At 42.2% G+C, this 16,808-nt stretch overlaps 1 protein-coding gene across 1 annotated transcript in view; it reads right to left on the bottom strand.

The window, feature by feature from the left end:
• LOC114769042 (adhesion G-protein coupled receptor D2) overlaps positions 1–16,344 on the bottom strand; it is a 56,967-nt gene extending 40,623 nt beyond the window's left edge. Inside the window, exons 1-20 of the mRNA XM_028961720.1 lie at positions 16,106–16,344; positions 15,945–15,981; positions 15,833–15,857; positions 15,519–15,734; positions 14,809–15,450; positions 14,247–14,444; positions 13,899–13,942; positions 13,475–13,759; positions 13,268–13,379; positions 13,017–13,154; positions 11,133–11,205; positions 10,206–10,317; positions 9,935–9,990; positions 9,726–9,852; positions 8,208–8,311; positions 6,872–6,974; positions 6,210–6,363; positions 5,897–6,030; positions 5,621–5,736; positions 4,937–5,057 (exon numbers count right to left, since the gene is read on the bottom strand). Coding sequence (XP_028817553.1) covers positions 4,937–5,057; positions 5,621–5,736; positions 5,897–6,030; positions 6,210–6,363; positions 6,872–6,974; positions 8,208–8,311; positions 9,726–9,852; positions 9,935–9,990; positions 10,206–10,317; positions 11,133–11,205; positions 13,017–13,154; positions 13,268–13,379; positions 13,475–13,759; positions 13,899–13,942; positions 14,247–14,444; positions 14,809–15,450; positions 15,519–15,734; positions 15,833–15,857; positions 15,945–15,980 — 2,796 coding nt within the window. The 5' untranslated portion in view covers position 15,981; positions 16,106–16,344. The remainder of the gene's footprint in view (positions 1–4,936; positions 5,058–5,620; positions 5,737–5,896; positions 6,031–6,209; positions 6,364–6,871; positions 6,975–8,207; positions 8,312–9,725; positions 9,853–9,934; positions 9,991–10,205; positions 10,318–11,132; positions 11,206–13,016; positions 13,155–13,267; positions 13,380–13,474; positions 13,760–13,898; positions 13,943–14,246; positions 14,445–14,808; positions 15,451–15,518; positions 15,735–15,832; positions 15,858–15,944; positions 15,982–16,105) is intronic.
• Between the last annotated feature and the right edge of the window lie 464 nt (positions 16,345–16,808).

Here is a 16,808-nt window from a genome sequence, read left to right as displayed (position 1 = left end):
TAATCTCGCTGGCAAATTGGCATCACCGCTTGACAGCCCTTTTTACGAAATAAGAGCGACTCTCTCCTCCTGCCCCATGCTGACCCAGTTCTCACTAATTATCGGCAAAGTACACATCAAAGCGGGCCAAACCGCCCGCCACACTTAGATTAGAACGGATTTAAAGACGCTCCGGCTACAGCATGGCGGGTGGGGAGGGGCCACAAAGGGCCGGACTTTATAAATAGAGAGGTCACTGCGCAACACGCAATTTTACTGTCAGGAGTTGATCCCGACACTGCGAGGAGCCTGCGGGGGCACGCGGGGTCGTGTTATTGTAACGGGGGTCAGGCAGCCGACCTTTCTGGCCATGCGATACCCCCGCGCTCTGCCAGGCCGACGCGGCGGTTTGCTTTTTTATGACAGGGGCTATTACTAAATTGAACTGGCAGGTAATTCTTAAGCAAATAAACGCTGGCGGCTCTCAGATGAGAGCGAGGACTTTGGCGGTGCACGGAATTACAGAGACTCTGTATCCTTTTGACAGGAAGCCTATTATTCTCAGCACCCATTTCCCAAAGCCAACAGAAATGGAGATGTTCTTATTTGTTTCTGAGGACATTTCTGTTCATTCTTTTTTGTTTTCTTTTTTTAAACGTCATGTTTTCATTATACTGAACAATTCACACTCCAGTGATTGTGGTATACAACAAAAGCCTTATTATTAGTATATTATTGTATTTATTAATATTTTTATTGGACGTTTCTTTAGGACACCACAAAGATTGTAGCCCTTTGTCTAATTTATATGTATTCTTTTTCATTCAAGTATTTTTAATTATATAATTATTTTATATAATTTTGGTTCAATTTACTTAAAATTTTGACCACATTAAAATATCTAAAACAATACTAGAAAGAAAAAAAACATTTGCTTCTCTTTGATACAAGGTGACTTTGATTTCCTGTCCTCTAAAACAATTCACAATGAAAAACATTTCCCTGCTAATCTGTTGAGGGCTTTGGGGAACAGAATGGGGAAAAACAGAAGGTTCTCTGGCACCGACCGATCCACGACTGAGAGTTCACACCAGTGGACACCTGTCTGGGAAACGGGACTCTTGTTTTTGTTGCCGCTCATGCAGAGGTTTTTTAAAGACCCAACCACTCTCACATTCTCTCGTGGGCTTGGAGGTTATGGCAGAACATGGCATTCTCCCAGGGAGCCCTCACAGTAAAGGTATCTTGGCATCAGCTGCGGATGCACAGGATGTAAAAAAATTAGAACAAGGAGAAAAAAAAAGTAAACATGAATGAAAAAGGAAGAGCGGGTTCTGTTGAACAGAGCACTGGAGAAGAAGCACAGCTGCAGCAGCTGAAAAGACCATGAAAGGTCCAGGCCTCTCACACACACACACACTGTACAAACATGCCGATAAACAAAGAGCCTAAAGCCCTACACTGGAGTTTAGTTCTCTATCATATAGTTGTGTACTCTTGATTATGCTTACAGCTTTCAAATTCACTTTCTTTTTAAAGCAGCAATGTTCTTCAGGCCAAACGTCCAAATGTGTATAAAGTCATGTCTTTGGTGGCTGGTGACTGGTGTTTAGGGAGTTTCTACTACATCTCCAATAGAATGTAAAACCAGTGGGTAACATAATATATATAATTAATACACACCCCAAAAAAAATTCTGATAACACTATGTCACTATGTCACTATGACAATCACAATTACACATTTGACCTTATAAATTAAAATCAATTGAATTGACGTTGCCCCCTTGTGGCTGACACTCAGATTCCTCAGACTATTTTCATCTTTTGTACAGTGGCTTCCTAAAACCACCAATAAGCAGAGTACAAACAAATGCAAACATTTGACCTGAGTAACATATGCCCCCTGAAAATAGTTCCTCATACCACATAGTCCTGGACCCAATTCCAACTCTGTAGGTTATTGATCATTTAAAGTTATGATCTAATAATCTGATGGACAATGCAGGGCCATTGAGATGACTATACACGACCGTAATGAATAGTGCAGCGTTTTTGAATGACATTGCGGTGAGATTGGGTGATGGAGCACTGAGGGATTTATGGCCGAATGAAGCCCCGGCACTATTTATTAAGAGCATATGAAGTGTGCCGCTATTTATGGCGTTGGGAGTTCGCAAATATCATAAATTGAAAGTTAATGCAGCTATGCCCTTTTGTTTCTTGGTTACAGAAATGAGAACTATGAGAAGTTAAAATATCAAAATATAGAAGCAAATGCATTTCATCATTCTGTTTCATTAACTGCAGACAAAAAAAAATTTTTTTTCCATTTTAATTACATTACAGTTGCATTGCCATTAAAATATTAACCACATTAGCATCAGTAAGTGAAACATATGGAAATGTGAAGGAGACAGAAAAAAATTCAGCAGTTTGTTTACTGCCGTGTCCATATCTTAAAATACTGTAAACACTCAAACAATCTTGTCAAGCAGCCGGTAGGGACTGGGAGCAATGAAAGGGGCTTGTCAACATTATCTGTTTTATTGATTTAACAATAAAGGCCCACAGCTTAAGTTTTATGTTGCTTCTGCCTCACTATTGAAAATACAATAACCGGAAACAAGCGCCGGATTTCCTCACATCATTTTTTTACATCCTTAATTATTACCGCATAGCTTATTTTTTTTATGCCCATCAATTACTTTACATTTTAAACCTATGTTAAGTTAAACGGCCATTCATAAAATACTTTGAGGGCTTAAAAAGCGCAGGAAGCAAATTTCATCTTACTGGCTGCAACATGAACCCCTCGAACACTGTGAGAAAGATACTGGTCAGAGGTCCCTTTTTACTGGGCCAGCATGGTCCAAAACACAAAAATGGCAGCGGAGGCAGCACGGCAGACGTTTCCTACACAATCTTTGTGACTCACGTCGAGTTTCCTCTCACATCTATCAGTCTAAATACTTCCAAGAGAGGGAGAAAGAAATCATATAAGGATATAGAACCAAATGCAAACAAAGTGCAAATACAGTTGTATTAATTAAATTCATTAATTAATTGCCTAAATACACTTTAATTATATTCAGGTGCATTTAAATCATGTACATTTGCTTAGACAACACAGAAGGTGCCAGCTTAGTGAGGGTTTCACCTCTTAATCTTTACAGCAGGGCAGACGCCCTGATCTAACATATGGACGGCACAGTCTTGCTCAGGAACGCTCGCTTCATTTCAACACAGACTGTAAACGTTAACCAGACCAACCTCAAATCCCCGGACGTGCCATGGTGGCCGTATCACTCCTAATCAGATAATTATCTGCTAAATTTCCTTCTTCGCCTTGCTACGAATGCTGTGATTTTAGGGGTAAACTAACACCCTGGTTTATTATTATTCCCACAGGTTTCTCTTAGTGCAGTGGTACGTATAATAATGGACTTACACAAACCGTACCAACAGAGAGAAATAAACTTCCTTCAGGAACGCAGACATGTTTCCTTCAGAAGCACATGACAAAAAAAAGACTCGAGGGCTGCAGACGTGTGTTTCTGACATGAAATCCTGTATACTGTAGCATGCAGCCAAGAATTTAAACCAGAGAAAAACTGAGACAACCGCACCAGCGCCTGTGTTCATTATTGCAGAGGTGGGAAAAAATAATTAAAATGTAATTAGAAGTAGGAGAAACTGAACTATTTATAGTGTGATGCTTAATGATCTGACTCAGGCCAAATCTCTATTGATTTCATGTTAAATATATAGCTCTATCAAAGATAAAAGTGATTAAGGATCACTGCAAACTGCCCGTGTGTGTGTGTGTCTATAAGAGAAAAAAAACCTAAATCTATCAATAACTGTTTTAATCAAAATGAATCTCTTAGTCTGTATTTCCTTATAATTAATGTATGAGTCTGGATGTAAAAAAATATTTTTAGCATATGTGAGGCTATATTGATTGATAATTATTGATTGATTGATTCATGAAGTTTTAATAGACAGTTTGCAATCCTTATGGGAGTAAAATAAAACATAATAAAAGAATTTCAGCATTTGTAGAATAAAATATACAACGTTTAAAAAAAACATACAGACAGCGATTTCCCAAAAGCAAGGATACTTTTCCCAGAAATGTCTATTTATTCCAATGGTGGCACGCACTCAGAATCATTTCTCCCACCTGAAGACGTGAGGCCCGCCGCGCACACAAAAGGGAATTTATTATTCATGTTTATCTGGCTGCGTACACGCTGTGAATAATGTAGCATCATAAAAACCACAATCGGGTTAAATTTCATGCTACGCACCGAAAATAAACATTAATCTTCGGCTGCCTGGGTTACCTGTGGCCTGTGGGCGAAAAAGCTCTACCTGAAGGAAGTCTAGAACTCTAAAGGTAATACTAACAATGAACGTGAGGAATGCAAACTGCTCCGTGCGAGTCCAAAAAAACTTTCCTGACTCTTTCAAAAAACAAGTACACAAACCTTTACTTTCAGCAACTATTACACATTTATAGAAATGTTAACTCGACAGACGTCAGATCCATTATGATAAAACGCACTGAAAGGGAAAAAGGCCAGAGGTTTCAACCTTCATCGTTTTCTCGAGATGAGACGAGACAACTTAATCTCATCTAAACTGTAGAGCACGGAGCACAGATGCTCTCTTCATAAATTAAGCAGATCCAAGATCAGCCTTAACGTTCGCACCCGGAGTTTAGCCCTGCCAGCCCACCCTGATTTGCAGCATGAGCCAATCACAGCATGGCGCTCTTTTTTTTTTTTTTGCATCAAACTGCATGTTCAGAGAGTTCTTTATTATGCGGCAGGGCAGCTGTCTTTATCGTGTTTGACATTCAGGCAGCATGAATTGCTGAAAAACCTTCCTGTAAGTCCAAAAGTATCCAACTTTTCTCAAAAAGCTAACAGTCAAGAGGAAAGGACACTCACCTGCAGCGAGTTGAGCAAAACAAAAATGTAGGCCATGACAATGGAGAAGGGCACCAGCACCCCACACAGCCAGGTGAGGCCCAGGATTGGCAGTAACACTAGCACAGCCTTCACGGTAGCCCTGCAAAAGCACACACCCGTTACCCAGCATGCCCCGAGCAGGACAGGACAGGACAGCTCAGCTCCAGGGGTCCTTCCAAGCACAACAGGAGCTGCCGGTTTGAGACTCATACTGTGACAATTTCCACACTAAATCTGCCCTAATTCCTGTTTAAAATTACCTTCCAGTTCAGGTGACCGTTAAAGGAAACCAGCTGCATGTGGAACGCTTGAGGTATGTGTTTTATTTTCCACTTAAGCTGCCGCCCGGCCCAGAACCTTCCCAACACTGAGCCTTATTGATATTCCCTGTAAAAATAATAAAAATTATGGGCTGCGCTCTTCCGACAGTTTGGACAGGGGCATATTAGTCAAATTAATGTTTAATACTAGTTGCTTTGGATAAACTGAGAAAGTTGTAGAGGTTATTGGTTTGTTTATTTATTTTATGTGGTGCAGAACTTCTGATATCAGGCCACCCGGAGGGACAGTTAGTGGTTTCACTTGCAATGAAAAAAAATAGCACAGCTGGATTAATCAGAAATTAGATGCCGCCCCCGTGTGGTAAAAGGCAGCAAAGCTCACCTGATCTGCTCATAGGCTTGTTCGGCTGGAGTGCTCTTGGCGGCCATCATCAGAGACCTCCTCTTTGCTGTTGAGATGGTGATGGCCACAACGCGCACAAGGACCATGATGTTAACCTAAACGGCATAGAAGAATGAACTACTTAGAATTCATCAACTAAATAAGGAAACTGAATGGGTTATCAAAATGCATTTTATTCAATTACAATGCAGTACAGAAATTGCTATGGGAAATATGTGTAAATATCATGTATAATACGTGACTGGCACCGCACACCATGATGATGAAGATGACGGGGCCAGCGAAGCCCCAGATGACTCCATTCTGCACACTCAGCCAGCAGTGTCCATCAGAGGAGTACCTCCCCGCGGCCGAAGCCAGAGTGATGGTGACAATCAGCACAGGGAGCCCTGAGGCCAATCACAAATCCTTTATTTCCAGTCTGTATAATCAACTGTACCTCATTAATGAATAACAAATCCCTCAAGAATTTACATGGGGTCATTTTAAAAAATAGATCAACTCTCGTCCGCTGTAACCTTTAGAATTTTTTTTTCCTAGGCAGTAAATCCATGGCAATCAATTTTACCCCAGCCAATGAGGTAGTAGTACTTCATGCGACGGTCCTCGCTCAGGTTCACCATCACCACTTTGCTCCAGAGCAGCAGCCCCTCCACCAGCATCCAGGAGAATGCTGCCATGAAGAACAGGTGCAGGAGGGCAGCCACCAGCGTGCACGCCACCTGGGGTCAGGGTGGTCACATAAAACAAGCTTGTAATACTTGAACATTCACACAAATATATGCATATGTACATAATTGGGAATAAGGCACAAAATAATTTGGAGAAACAAGACTGCAGGGAATTGCACGTCGCATGTTGGTTCCAAGCATATGGCAGGAGACTTGGATTTGAGTCTGTCAAACATCAGGACACCGTTGTTGTATACTGCGAAGAAGCCCAGCTGGCACTGGGGCTGCTCATACGCAGTCGATGGGGAGATAAAAAAAGCAGTAACCCCAGGAGAGCAGACGTGATGAAATTATTACTGGATAAATGAATGAGCGAGAAAGTCATTTGTGGGAACAAAATACTTTGATTCAAGTTATTCTTTGCAGAGGGTGTATAATCATTATTTTTCATGCATGCAGTTTATTTTTTCATTTGTATGGAAAAGGTCATAGATATTTTATCATCATAGTAACAACATAGAAATTAGATTTTAATTAAAAGAATTTTGCTCACTCTCACCTTATTGTCAACGGCTGAACCACTGCAGAGTAGCACGACCTGTGCACAGGTTAGAGCGATGAAAAGGTTCCTGTGGGTCAACGTCCGGTCAGACTTAGGAATGCTGAGAGGTAGAAAACATAACAGAGGTTTTTAAAATCTCCTTCATATGGTCTAGCAATTATCCACCATGATCAAAAAAGAGTTTTTCAACAGAGACAATTTTCCTAATGCATAAATGTGCGGCTTAAATTCAGTACAATTAGATTTTCAGTCAATTAGTCAGTCAATAGAAATGTAAGCAATTCATTACAGAATAAAGCAGAAAACATGAATTATAATAATAGTACTAATAACAAAATCAATGTTACACAAAAAAACTAAATGTGTTCTTAGTTAGTTCTGACCTGGTAAGTCACAATACTTCAAGACTTATAATATGTTGTAACGGTAACGTGTGCACAAATCACATTAAGAGTACTTAAACGCATCTTCCAAAGCGCGCACCTGTGTGTTACAGTAAGTGTGTTGCTGGCTCAGGCCTGATTAAGTGTGAACAAGCCAATAAATCACCCAATCAACCCACCCCCCCAAAACGTGTCTCTCATTAGACGCTCCCCAGGTGACCCTCCAAGTTAATTACCCCGCACCCGTAATGTGACCATAAACCTTCAGTCGCTGCTGTCCTAGGGGAGAGCGTGCGGTCAGAGTGAACTAATTACCAGATTAGTGCTGTTCAATACAGATTCTGCCTTAAAACGAACGCAGAGTATTGACCTGCAGCAGATGTGCAGCGGGGTCCAGCGTACAGCGAAGAGCAATGTGGCTGTGGAGTTGTTCCAATGCAAGTAAAGGTATGAGAGAGTGTGTGCATGCACACATATAAAATATTGTTTGCTAAATTTAAACAAAATCAACAAATGCAATCATTTGCAGTCAAAGACTGTAATGAAAAACTGGATCCTGTTCAAAGGTTAAAAAGTGAAATTAATATTTCTGAATTTTTATGCGATCATCAAAATTGTAAACTTCTCCCTTAAGTATATGAGTTTTTACACAGTAAGTATTTAATGGAAAGTGCAAGTCACTTAAAAATATAATTTCCTTATCAATTAAGCCTTTTAATAAAAATTTTCAGTTCAGCATTGACATAAATAATTCCTGATATAAAATTGAAATAAATAATTCCTGTTTTGGAAACATGTTCAGTCAAGCTAATCATGTGCAATGAATTTAACAGGGTTAAATAGAAAGAGAGGAAAGGCTAAGACAAAGCCACTTTGCCACTCAATAGTGTTAAAGCACATTTGTGTTGCAGTAATATTCCTTACACACGCACACACACACAGATACTCACTCCAACACAGTAAACAGCATCAAGGTCACCACCAGCGCACAGAGCGAGGCCCCGGAGCCGATGAACGTCAGCTTAGTCAAAACACTCTGCTCCTGTGGGCTCCACTGTGTACGAGAGCAGGAGACGGGCAGGCCAGTCAAAACACAGCAGTGCTATTAGTATTCACCTCCCAGAGATTAACACACACAGCGTACAGTGACAAACACTGTACCAGATATAATGATGCACAAACACACACACACACACAGAACACTTCTAAGAAAGTTCAATGACAAACACCAGACTGCGGCTCAGATATAATGATGCCACACAGTTAGCCGGGTCCAAAACACTAAAACGGCATTTTGAGCATTGCTCTACCCTCCCTGGGGGAGCTTTCCAAAAATTGCACTAGGTTGGTGGTGCTACTAGCTAGAATACATTTTTAAATGGTAAACTAGGTGAACTACGTTATTTGCCCGCAAATCGATATGAAATGTATCATTTTTGCATGAATAGGAAATAGATATTCAGCAAACAGTTCACAAGCGCTGAATGCCATTTGCCACTTCTACAGAGCATTGAACGCTAGAGCTTGTTTTAGACGACAAGAGCGCCATCTGCTGGATATTGTTATTCCTGCATGTTTTTATGATATTTATCACAAAGAAACAGATCATTTTTAATAATCAGAATTATATACTTGAATTTAATTGATTTGGGGTGGCCTGTTTCCAGTCTTTTTGCTGGTGTGTAATTATTTGTTTCAGCATCATTATTAAAGAAGAACTTATTTTTAAGGCATGGCATGATTGACAGCCCTGTATCTCTCCCTTTTTCTCCATTCGCTACACTTCCACTACACAGGGTATGTGAGTGAATGTTGATCTTGGTTCCCGGTATAGTTGTTTTAAATTTAGTTTTAAATATTAGCATCAAGCTGTCATTTTAGTTATTATTAGTCTTAGTCACATCCATATTCATTTTAGTCTAGTCAAGTTTCAGTTGACTAAAACATTTTAGTCTTATTTTAGTCAATGGAAATTGGATTTTAATCTCTTTAATCTCAACAAAGTACAAATTCCTAGTAGAACAGACAAAAACATAATTTTCTTTTAGTCAAACCCATTTCATAATTTAAACAAGGTTATTTTATTATATTATTGTTACCTTATAGACGAAGGGAGATACAGGGAAAAAAAGATACAGGAAACAGAAACCATGATATAATAACGCAATTAAACGAGAGGAATTAATGACTCATCTCGTTTTCATCAACGAAAATTAAGAGATATTTTAGTCTAGTTTTTATCTTGTAAACCATATTGAGTCTTGTTTCTATTCATCAACGATATTACATGATATATTTTGTTGTAGTTATTGTCTCATGACCAGCATTTACTTCTCATCTCATCTTTATTACGTCATTATTACATTAGTGAATTGTCCCCATGCACGGCCCTTTGTGTTGGTTGTTCTTTAGGTATTTATTTGAAATCGTCAAATGGAACATCCAACTGTCATATTACAGAATTTTACCGTGGGTTCCAGGTAATTCATGAGAACAGCAAAGTTGGTGGTGTGGTTGCAAAAGCAGGATGTTCCAGCCGCCCCAAAGTGGGTCACCTCACAGCCATCACTGGACCAGCCGTTAGAGCCGTCGGTCCTACACCCAAGGGAGGAGGTCAAGTGGGGGATCTTGGGTGGGTTGTAAGCAAGTAATAAAGTTACAGTAATGTTATACTTACCCCAGGCTGAAGTCCCAGAACATGCAAATGGGTGTGATCAGCAGCGAGTGCTCCACCTACAACAAAACCAGATGTCCATCAGCCACACTAGCCAAGACAGACAGCGTGGAATGCCAAAGAATAACCACATCCCAAGCCAAAGCACGGACATTTACAAGTTACGATTTTACAAACCATGTCATGCATTTAGACAGCCCTCTGAATGAGGAGACTGGGTATAAAATGGCAGCTTGACTCTCATCAGCAAGTGCACAGAGAAGTTTCTACATACCAAATTAGTGGAGGACAGGGTGTAGTGGACTGACACAGGTATGTTTTTAGCCATAGAGACATCCCGCACAGTAGCAGAGATGACTGCAGAGGACAAATGTCCACGGTGTTGACTGAAATACGAGAATAAATAAATCAAAATCAGTACATGATCTTAGTTAGATTGGTTGCGCTGATATAGACATATAACAATATCTCACTAAGCCTGAGATATTGTTATATGTCTGTTTTAGGCCTGTTTTAGGCCTGTTTTATTCAGTCAGTTTTACTAATATACAAATCTTTGTCTTGATGTGACTTTCTTTTGAATTTCTTTGGTGTCTGCTTTTCATGCAATGACTTGCTTCTATTTGACTATTCCATGATGGGTTTTTGATGTGTGTGCATCACACATGCTTTAGAATAGTTTCTATATTCAGAAGTTAAAACTGCATTAAATGCAATGTAAGTATAGCTTTTAAATACTACTGATAGGACAAGATTGTGGAAGATTGTTAATAAAGGGACTGGTGTAAATATTTGATAAAAACCTGATTTTATTCTTATTTACTATAATTTTAATAATGTATTCTGTTTTTTATTTACACATAAATAAATAAAATGACTAATTTTAATCTTCAAAATGAAGATGAATCCAATTAAATTAAATAAATGGAATCAAATCAAATTTAAATGAATACAGTTATAAGGTTTTAAGCTGACTGTAAGAAAGCTCAATATGTGTTGTGAGGGTTTGTGTTTATTTGTTTATTATGTTGTGTGATATTCTGATCTTATCTCTTCTACTCTTTTGTTCTGTGTTTTAATGTCATTTACCGTTTTTTCTCCTATATGTAATATTCTGTCTCGTTAACTTTTAAGAGCCTTACAGGTATAATACACACACACTCACATGCACACACATACAAACACACTCACATATACACACCTGTTTGCATGCTTTGTCTCACTGTCACTCAGTTGGCTGTAGTAAGCATGGATAAACATGACATCCCTGTGACCTGTCAGTGAAAACAGTATTTAACAGGGTCTCTCCAAAAAACACTATGCACCCTGATGTAACAGGTGTAAAATTTGATGCAGAATATGAGCCTTCCTCATTTTTCCTGAAAACTAATACTAATAGTTTCCTAAATATTTGACAGGTAGAGTGATAAACATCAGAAATGTCTCTAGCATTTTGCACTACCACTACATCACCAGGCTTGTTTCTCAAATGAATACTTTACTGATGTTTAGGGCAAACTCACTTTGAGTGTGCCATTTGTTAACAGTTTAAGTTTGGTAGAGAAAGTTTGAAGGTCTCCTTGCAGGGTTTTTACCTCAGGCCATTTCAGGCTGTCCACGGTGAGAGGATGTCTATCAACACTAGTTACTGTTGTTTTGGTAGGACAGGTCAAGGAGGCGTGAGTTGTGCACTTCAGACTGGATCGATTAGAGGAGTGTGCAGTTTGAAAAAGATGCGCTTCTATCTAGATATCATATCGCTGATGCACATCGGCATGAGGGTAAAATCCAGGAATGCTCAGTTTCACTTAGCTGCACAGAACAGGTAGCAATTTGTGTTGCACTCACTGCCCACAGATCTAGAAAAACAAGAAGCTCTTTGCCACAGGCTGGGAACTCAGATGCCCCTAGGCAGTGGTCTTTGAAGACAGGGAAGAAAAAACATGTAGAAAGATACAGCATATGCATGTGTGTTTAACTAATCTTCATCCACTGCTAATACTACTCTTCTATATTGATCCGCCTTGCAAATGCACCTCGTGTATTTTAATGAGTGCTTCATCACATTTTCTTTCTGTTCACCACAAGCACACGGGACACACATATAGGACTGAAATTCCCATTCTAGGAGCACTTTGTCCAAAGCAGGGCTACATTTGTAGAAACTTTAGTCATCCAGTGGATGGAATCTTACATACATTCCACTATAAAGACATTCATTAAGGCCCTCCTACCCTCCTACCTCAGATCTCTCATCCCTCTCTCCGATCATCCAGCACTGCTCCATCACTCATGGTTCTAGGAAAGCATTCATATATACAAGGTGGTGGAATGAACTTCCACTAGATTACTGGGGCACTGCCACAGTATTGCACATTATTTGTACCTCTAAGTTCACATTTATACCCTTTAAGGGGTAGTGGTGGCCTAGCAGTTAAGGAAGCGGCCCCATAATCAGAAGGTTGCCGGTTCGAATCCCGATCCACCAAGGTGCCACTGAGGAGCCACTGAGCAAAGCACTGTCCCCACACACTGCTCCCCGGGCGCCTGTCATGGCTGCCCACTGCTCACTCAGGGTGATGAGTTAAATGCAGAGGACAAATTTCACTGTGTGCACTGTGTGCTGTCCTGTTGTGACAATCACTTCAGTTTATTTTACTTGAAATATTAGAACCACGGAGTCATTATAGTTCTTCAAGCAAAAAACCTTCCTTTTTAAAAATATTTAAATTAAATAGAGCACTTATGGGGTTTGAGTTGTAAAGTGAATGTTCTTACAGATCAGGTCCTAGTGAACCAAATGAGATTTAAATTATTGAAATTTTAAAGCACACGTGTAAGTCGCTCTGGATAAGAGCATCTGCCAAATGCTGTAAATGTAAATGTAAATTCCAACTATTTTAAATTGAGACAACTCCAAGCTGGAGTTCGGCTTTGTGTGTGGAGTTTGCAGGTGCTGCTCGGGATTGGCTCTGGGTTCTCTAGTGCATGCACACTAGGTGGTCTGGTCACTCCACATTCTAGGGCTCTGGCCGCCCCACCCTACATAATGGCATGAATTTGTGAGTTTAATGAGCCTTTTCACCTCTAGCATAGAGTCTCTGAACCTCAGAATCAGGAATAAGGATCTCATCCTGACTTGCAGTGTGTCTCCCAAACGCAGATGGCTTATAGACACAGCTGCAGCTCATCTGGGTAAGCTTGCGGGGCTCCATGTGCACATCTAAGAGGGACAAAGATGGAAAGATCAGGGGATTTACAAAATACAGTAATGCATCGTGAGTGTATATGAGACATGTGTGCAACAAGTATCCTTAAATAATGAAAGCATCTTACCAATGTTTTCAGTTGAAATCGTGAAGCCTTTTCTCTCTGCCCACAGCACATCTGCCAGGGCCCACGTCAGCCTGTCAATGGTCTTTATAAAAGTGAATGCGCTCAGTGCATCCTTTAAGAAAACACAATTCAGAAGATAACGTCATTTTTAACGTATAAGATACCCGAGCCGAATTTAAAATAGAATTTCTGTGCGGCCGACCAAACCTCCTTCTCACTCAAATCCTGCAAGTGATCTGCCATGTCAGGGCCAATCATTTGACTCGCCAGCTTCAAGTACTCAGTAGATATGGACACAAGTGTTTCAGCTGAGACGTTGGCGCCAAACACTTGGTTGGAGATAGCCTGCTCAATCATCTTGGAGAGCTGGAGCACATCTTTAGCTGTGACCTGGTCAGGACGGGTCTCCGTCAGTGTCAGCAGAAAGCCCTCAAGGTCACTCATCTTGATGGCGGTGGACTCCGTCCATGTGTTAAAATAGATCTCTGTCATCTATAGATATGAAAGATTTTATGATAATATATATATATACATACACACCAAATACATTAAATTTAACTTAATTGTATAATTGTTAATTGTATAGAATGAACATATGGAATTCTTATGTAAATCAAATCTCAAAACTCACAGGGAATGATGGTGTATTTTGAATTTCCTCTTCATTTTGCTCATCTGGAAAGGCAAAAGTTAAATTTTTTTTATTGTGGACATTGCAAGAATTTATTTTTTTTTGTTTTGTGGACAACGCACAAATGCAAGAAAACATTTTTAAGTGTGTGATGATCATACAAAATTCATGTTAATCTGAAATCCCCAAGTGCTTGATGGAGGCTTGGTCCACAGCCAAAAAAAAAATACAATCTGGACTTTCTGAAGTTTTGGACTTTCATTTGTTTTTTTCCTAGTCTGTGATTGGAGAATTTGTGTGCCCTTGATCAGAAAACCGATCAGAGTTGTCTTAAGCTTTTAAACTTACATTTATCAATCTGGCAGACGAATCCTCTGTGTTCTCCACAGAGATCCAAGCCCCAGCTCCCGCTGGCCGGATCAACCGTCACGCAGGCCCCTCTACTGCCCCAGATGACGGCCGCTGAGGACAGGTTGTCATACTGCTGGTTGCGGTTCAAAAGGGGGCGCAGCACACTGACCTGTCTATCTTGCAGGCTGTCGCTCCCTGTCACAGAGGGAAGGGGGGGGACAGCTGAACAAAACACACAGGGCAGTGTGCCGGAGTGTTTCCTTACGGATGATGTCAGAAAACGTCAGGGTGAGAGGTTTTGCTTTCTACTCAGCGCATGCAACATCTGTTCGCGTGTTTCGGCCAAGAGGCCTTTGGGCTGTGTCACTTTCGAAGGGCGGGATTCGGAATTACCGCACATGTGAACTATTTACAACCATTAAGAGCTGCATTTGCCAATTACAGCTTGGCAAAGCGTCCCCGTGTTGATGTAGGGTGGGCCTGAGCGAGACAGTCTCCACCTCCTGAGCCCTGGAAGTGGTTTTGTTATGGACATGGAAAGATTTTTTTTTTTTGATACCTTGACACGGGGAGTTTCCTGGGTATCCCTTAAGGGAGGGCTCCATTTCCAGAGCAGATGCGTTCCACTTGAATAGCAGGCCGGAAGTGAGGGGTGAGCACTCTTTTTCCATAGCTTTGATCTCGCTGGCGTTCAGCACCCGGTTCCAAATGTGCAGCTCCGTCACACTGCCGCAGAAGGAGTCCGCGGCCTTCAAAGAGCCCCCGTAGGTGTCCTGCTCCTGGCCCACGATGAAGACGCCGTCGCCCCCGATGCTCTTCCCGGGGTACAGGTTGGTCCCCTCGTGCCTTTCCACTCCATCCACCCACAGGGCCCAGGCGCCGCCGCTGGACGCCCAGCTGACGCAGACCGAGTGCCAGGAGGCGTCGTTGTCGATCACGGGGTGGAGGGCGCTGTGCTCCCCGTGCACGAACAGGGCGAGCTGGATCCCGTCCCCGTCCATGACCTGGGCTCGGAGCTGGAACTCGTTGATGAACGCCTGTGCGGAGTAGGAGAACACGGTGGAAAACCCTTCGCATGTGGGCTCGAAGAGGACCCGAGTGCAGACGGTCACGGCCTCCATGCCGGGGAACTTGTGGCGCAGCCGCGCTGACTTCCGGCGGGCCCGTCCCGAGAACTCCAGGATGAAGGAGTCGAACGTGCCTTTTTTAACGAAAAACAAACGTCACACAAGGACACCATGGACCAGAGGAGACGGGCCGCTGGCTCACCGTTTATGTGTGTCATGACTTTCCGGGCGATCCAGATGGGCCGAGTTACGTTGCGCGACTGTAAATACTCGGTCAGGCTCCGGTTGTCCTCCGGACTGGACACCGTGGCCAGGGTCCCTGACATCTGCGCGCAGTGCTGCCGGGCGTGGTTCCACTGCCTCGGGGTGGCGACGTACTCATACTCGTACAGCTCCGGACCCTCCGTCACCGCGGCCCCTGTCCCAGGTGCCCACAATGTCATCATTCCAAAAGCTGTCCTCAACACAAACAACTTTTACCCACAAATTTGTGTTTTTATCACACGTGCCTTTTACCTTTCGTAAAATGTTGAAACACCACCTGTAGAAAAAAAAATCATTAATATTAAATGGAAATACAAAGATATTTGTGAGATATATGAAGAGACAGTAACTAATTAAAACTTACGATAGCTGCAGAGTATATTATATTTAACCACTGCATGCTGTAAAAAAAACATAACAAAGAAAAGTTTTTTTAGTCAGGAAAAGTCGTAATTTAGCAGCTACCTCAGCGCGTAAAGTTCCAGCAAAGCCGAACACAGGCAGGAATAAAAGCTACCGGCGCACCTGAACTCCGCTCCGGGTCTAGGACGGGAGACGTTGCCGCGAATCTTTTTTGGTTTTATTTTATTTTATTTCTCTTTGTCCGCCGCTGAGTTTTTCGGTAAAATAGTTAATTTTTTAACTAAAGTGTCCGAGGCTTCGATGCGATGTCGGCTCTCTCTCTCTCGCTCTCTCCCTCTCTCTGTCTCCCTTTCTCTCTCTCTCTCTCTCTCCATTTCTCTCTCTCCCTCTCTCTCTCTGTCTCTCGCTCTCTCCCTCTCGCGCTCTCTCCCTCTCTTCCTCCCTCTCTCGCGCTCTCTCCCTCCCTCTCCCTCCCTCTCGCTCTCCCTCTCTCTCTCTCTCTCTCTCTCTCCCTCTCTCTCCCTCCCTCTCTCTCTCTCTCGCGCTCTCTCCCTCCCTCTCTCTCTCTCTCGCGCTCTCTCCCTCCCTCTCTCTCTCCCTCTCTCTCCCTCCCTCCCTCTCTCTCTCTGTCTCTCGCTCTCTTCCTCCCTCTCTCTCTCCCTCTCGCTCTCCCTCTCTCTCTCACTCTCTCGCGCTCTCTCCCTCCCTCTCCCCCTCTCTCTCTCCCCGTGGGCGTGACTCTGCGTGGTGGAGGGGTGGAGGGGACAGATTTCTAGCTCCATCACCCACTGCCGTCTCCTTGCACTCGCCTACCGACGCTTTATAGCGGGTAAATATGGCTGGTGGCGCGTCTGTCCTGTCCTGC

This window comes from Denticeps clupeoides, chromosome 19 (genome assembly GCF_900700375.1).
Source record: "Denticeps clupeoides chromosome 19, fDenClu1.1, whole genome shotgun sequence".
NCBI lineage: Eukaryota > Metazoa > Chordata > Actinopteri > Clupeiformes > Denticipitidae > Denticeps > Denticeps clupeoides.
This window is presented reverse-complemented; position numbering and strand designations above follow the sequence as displayed.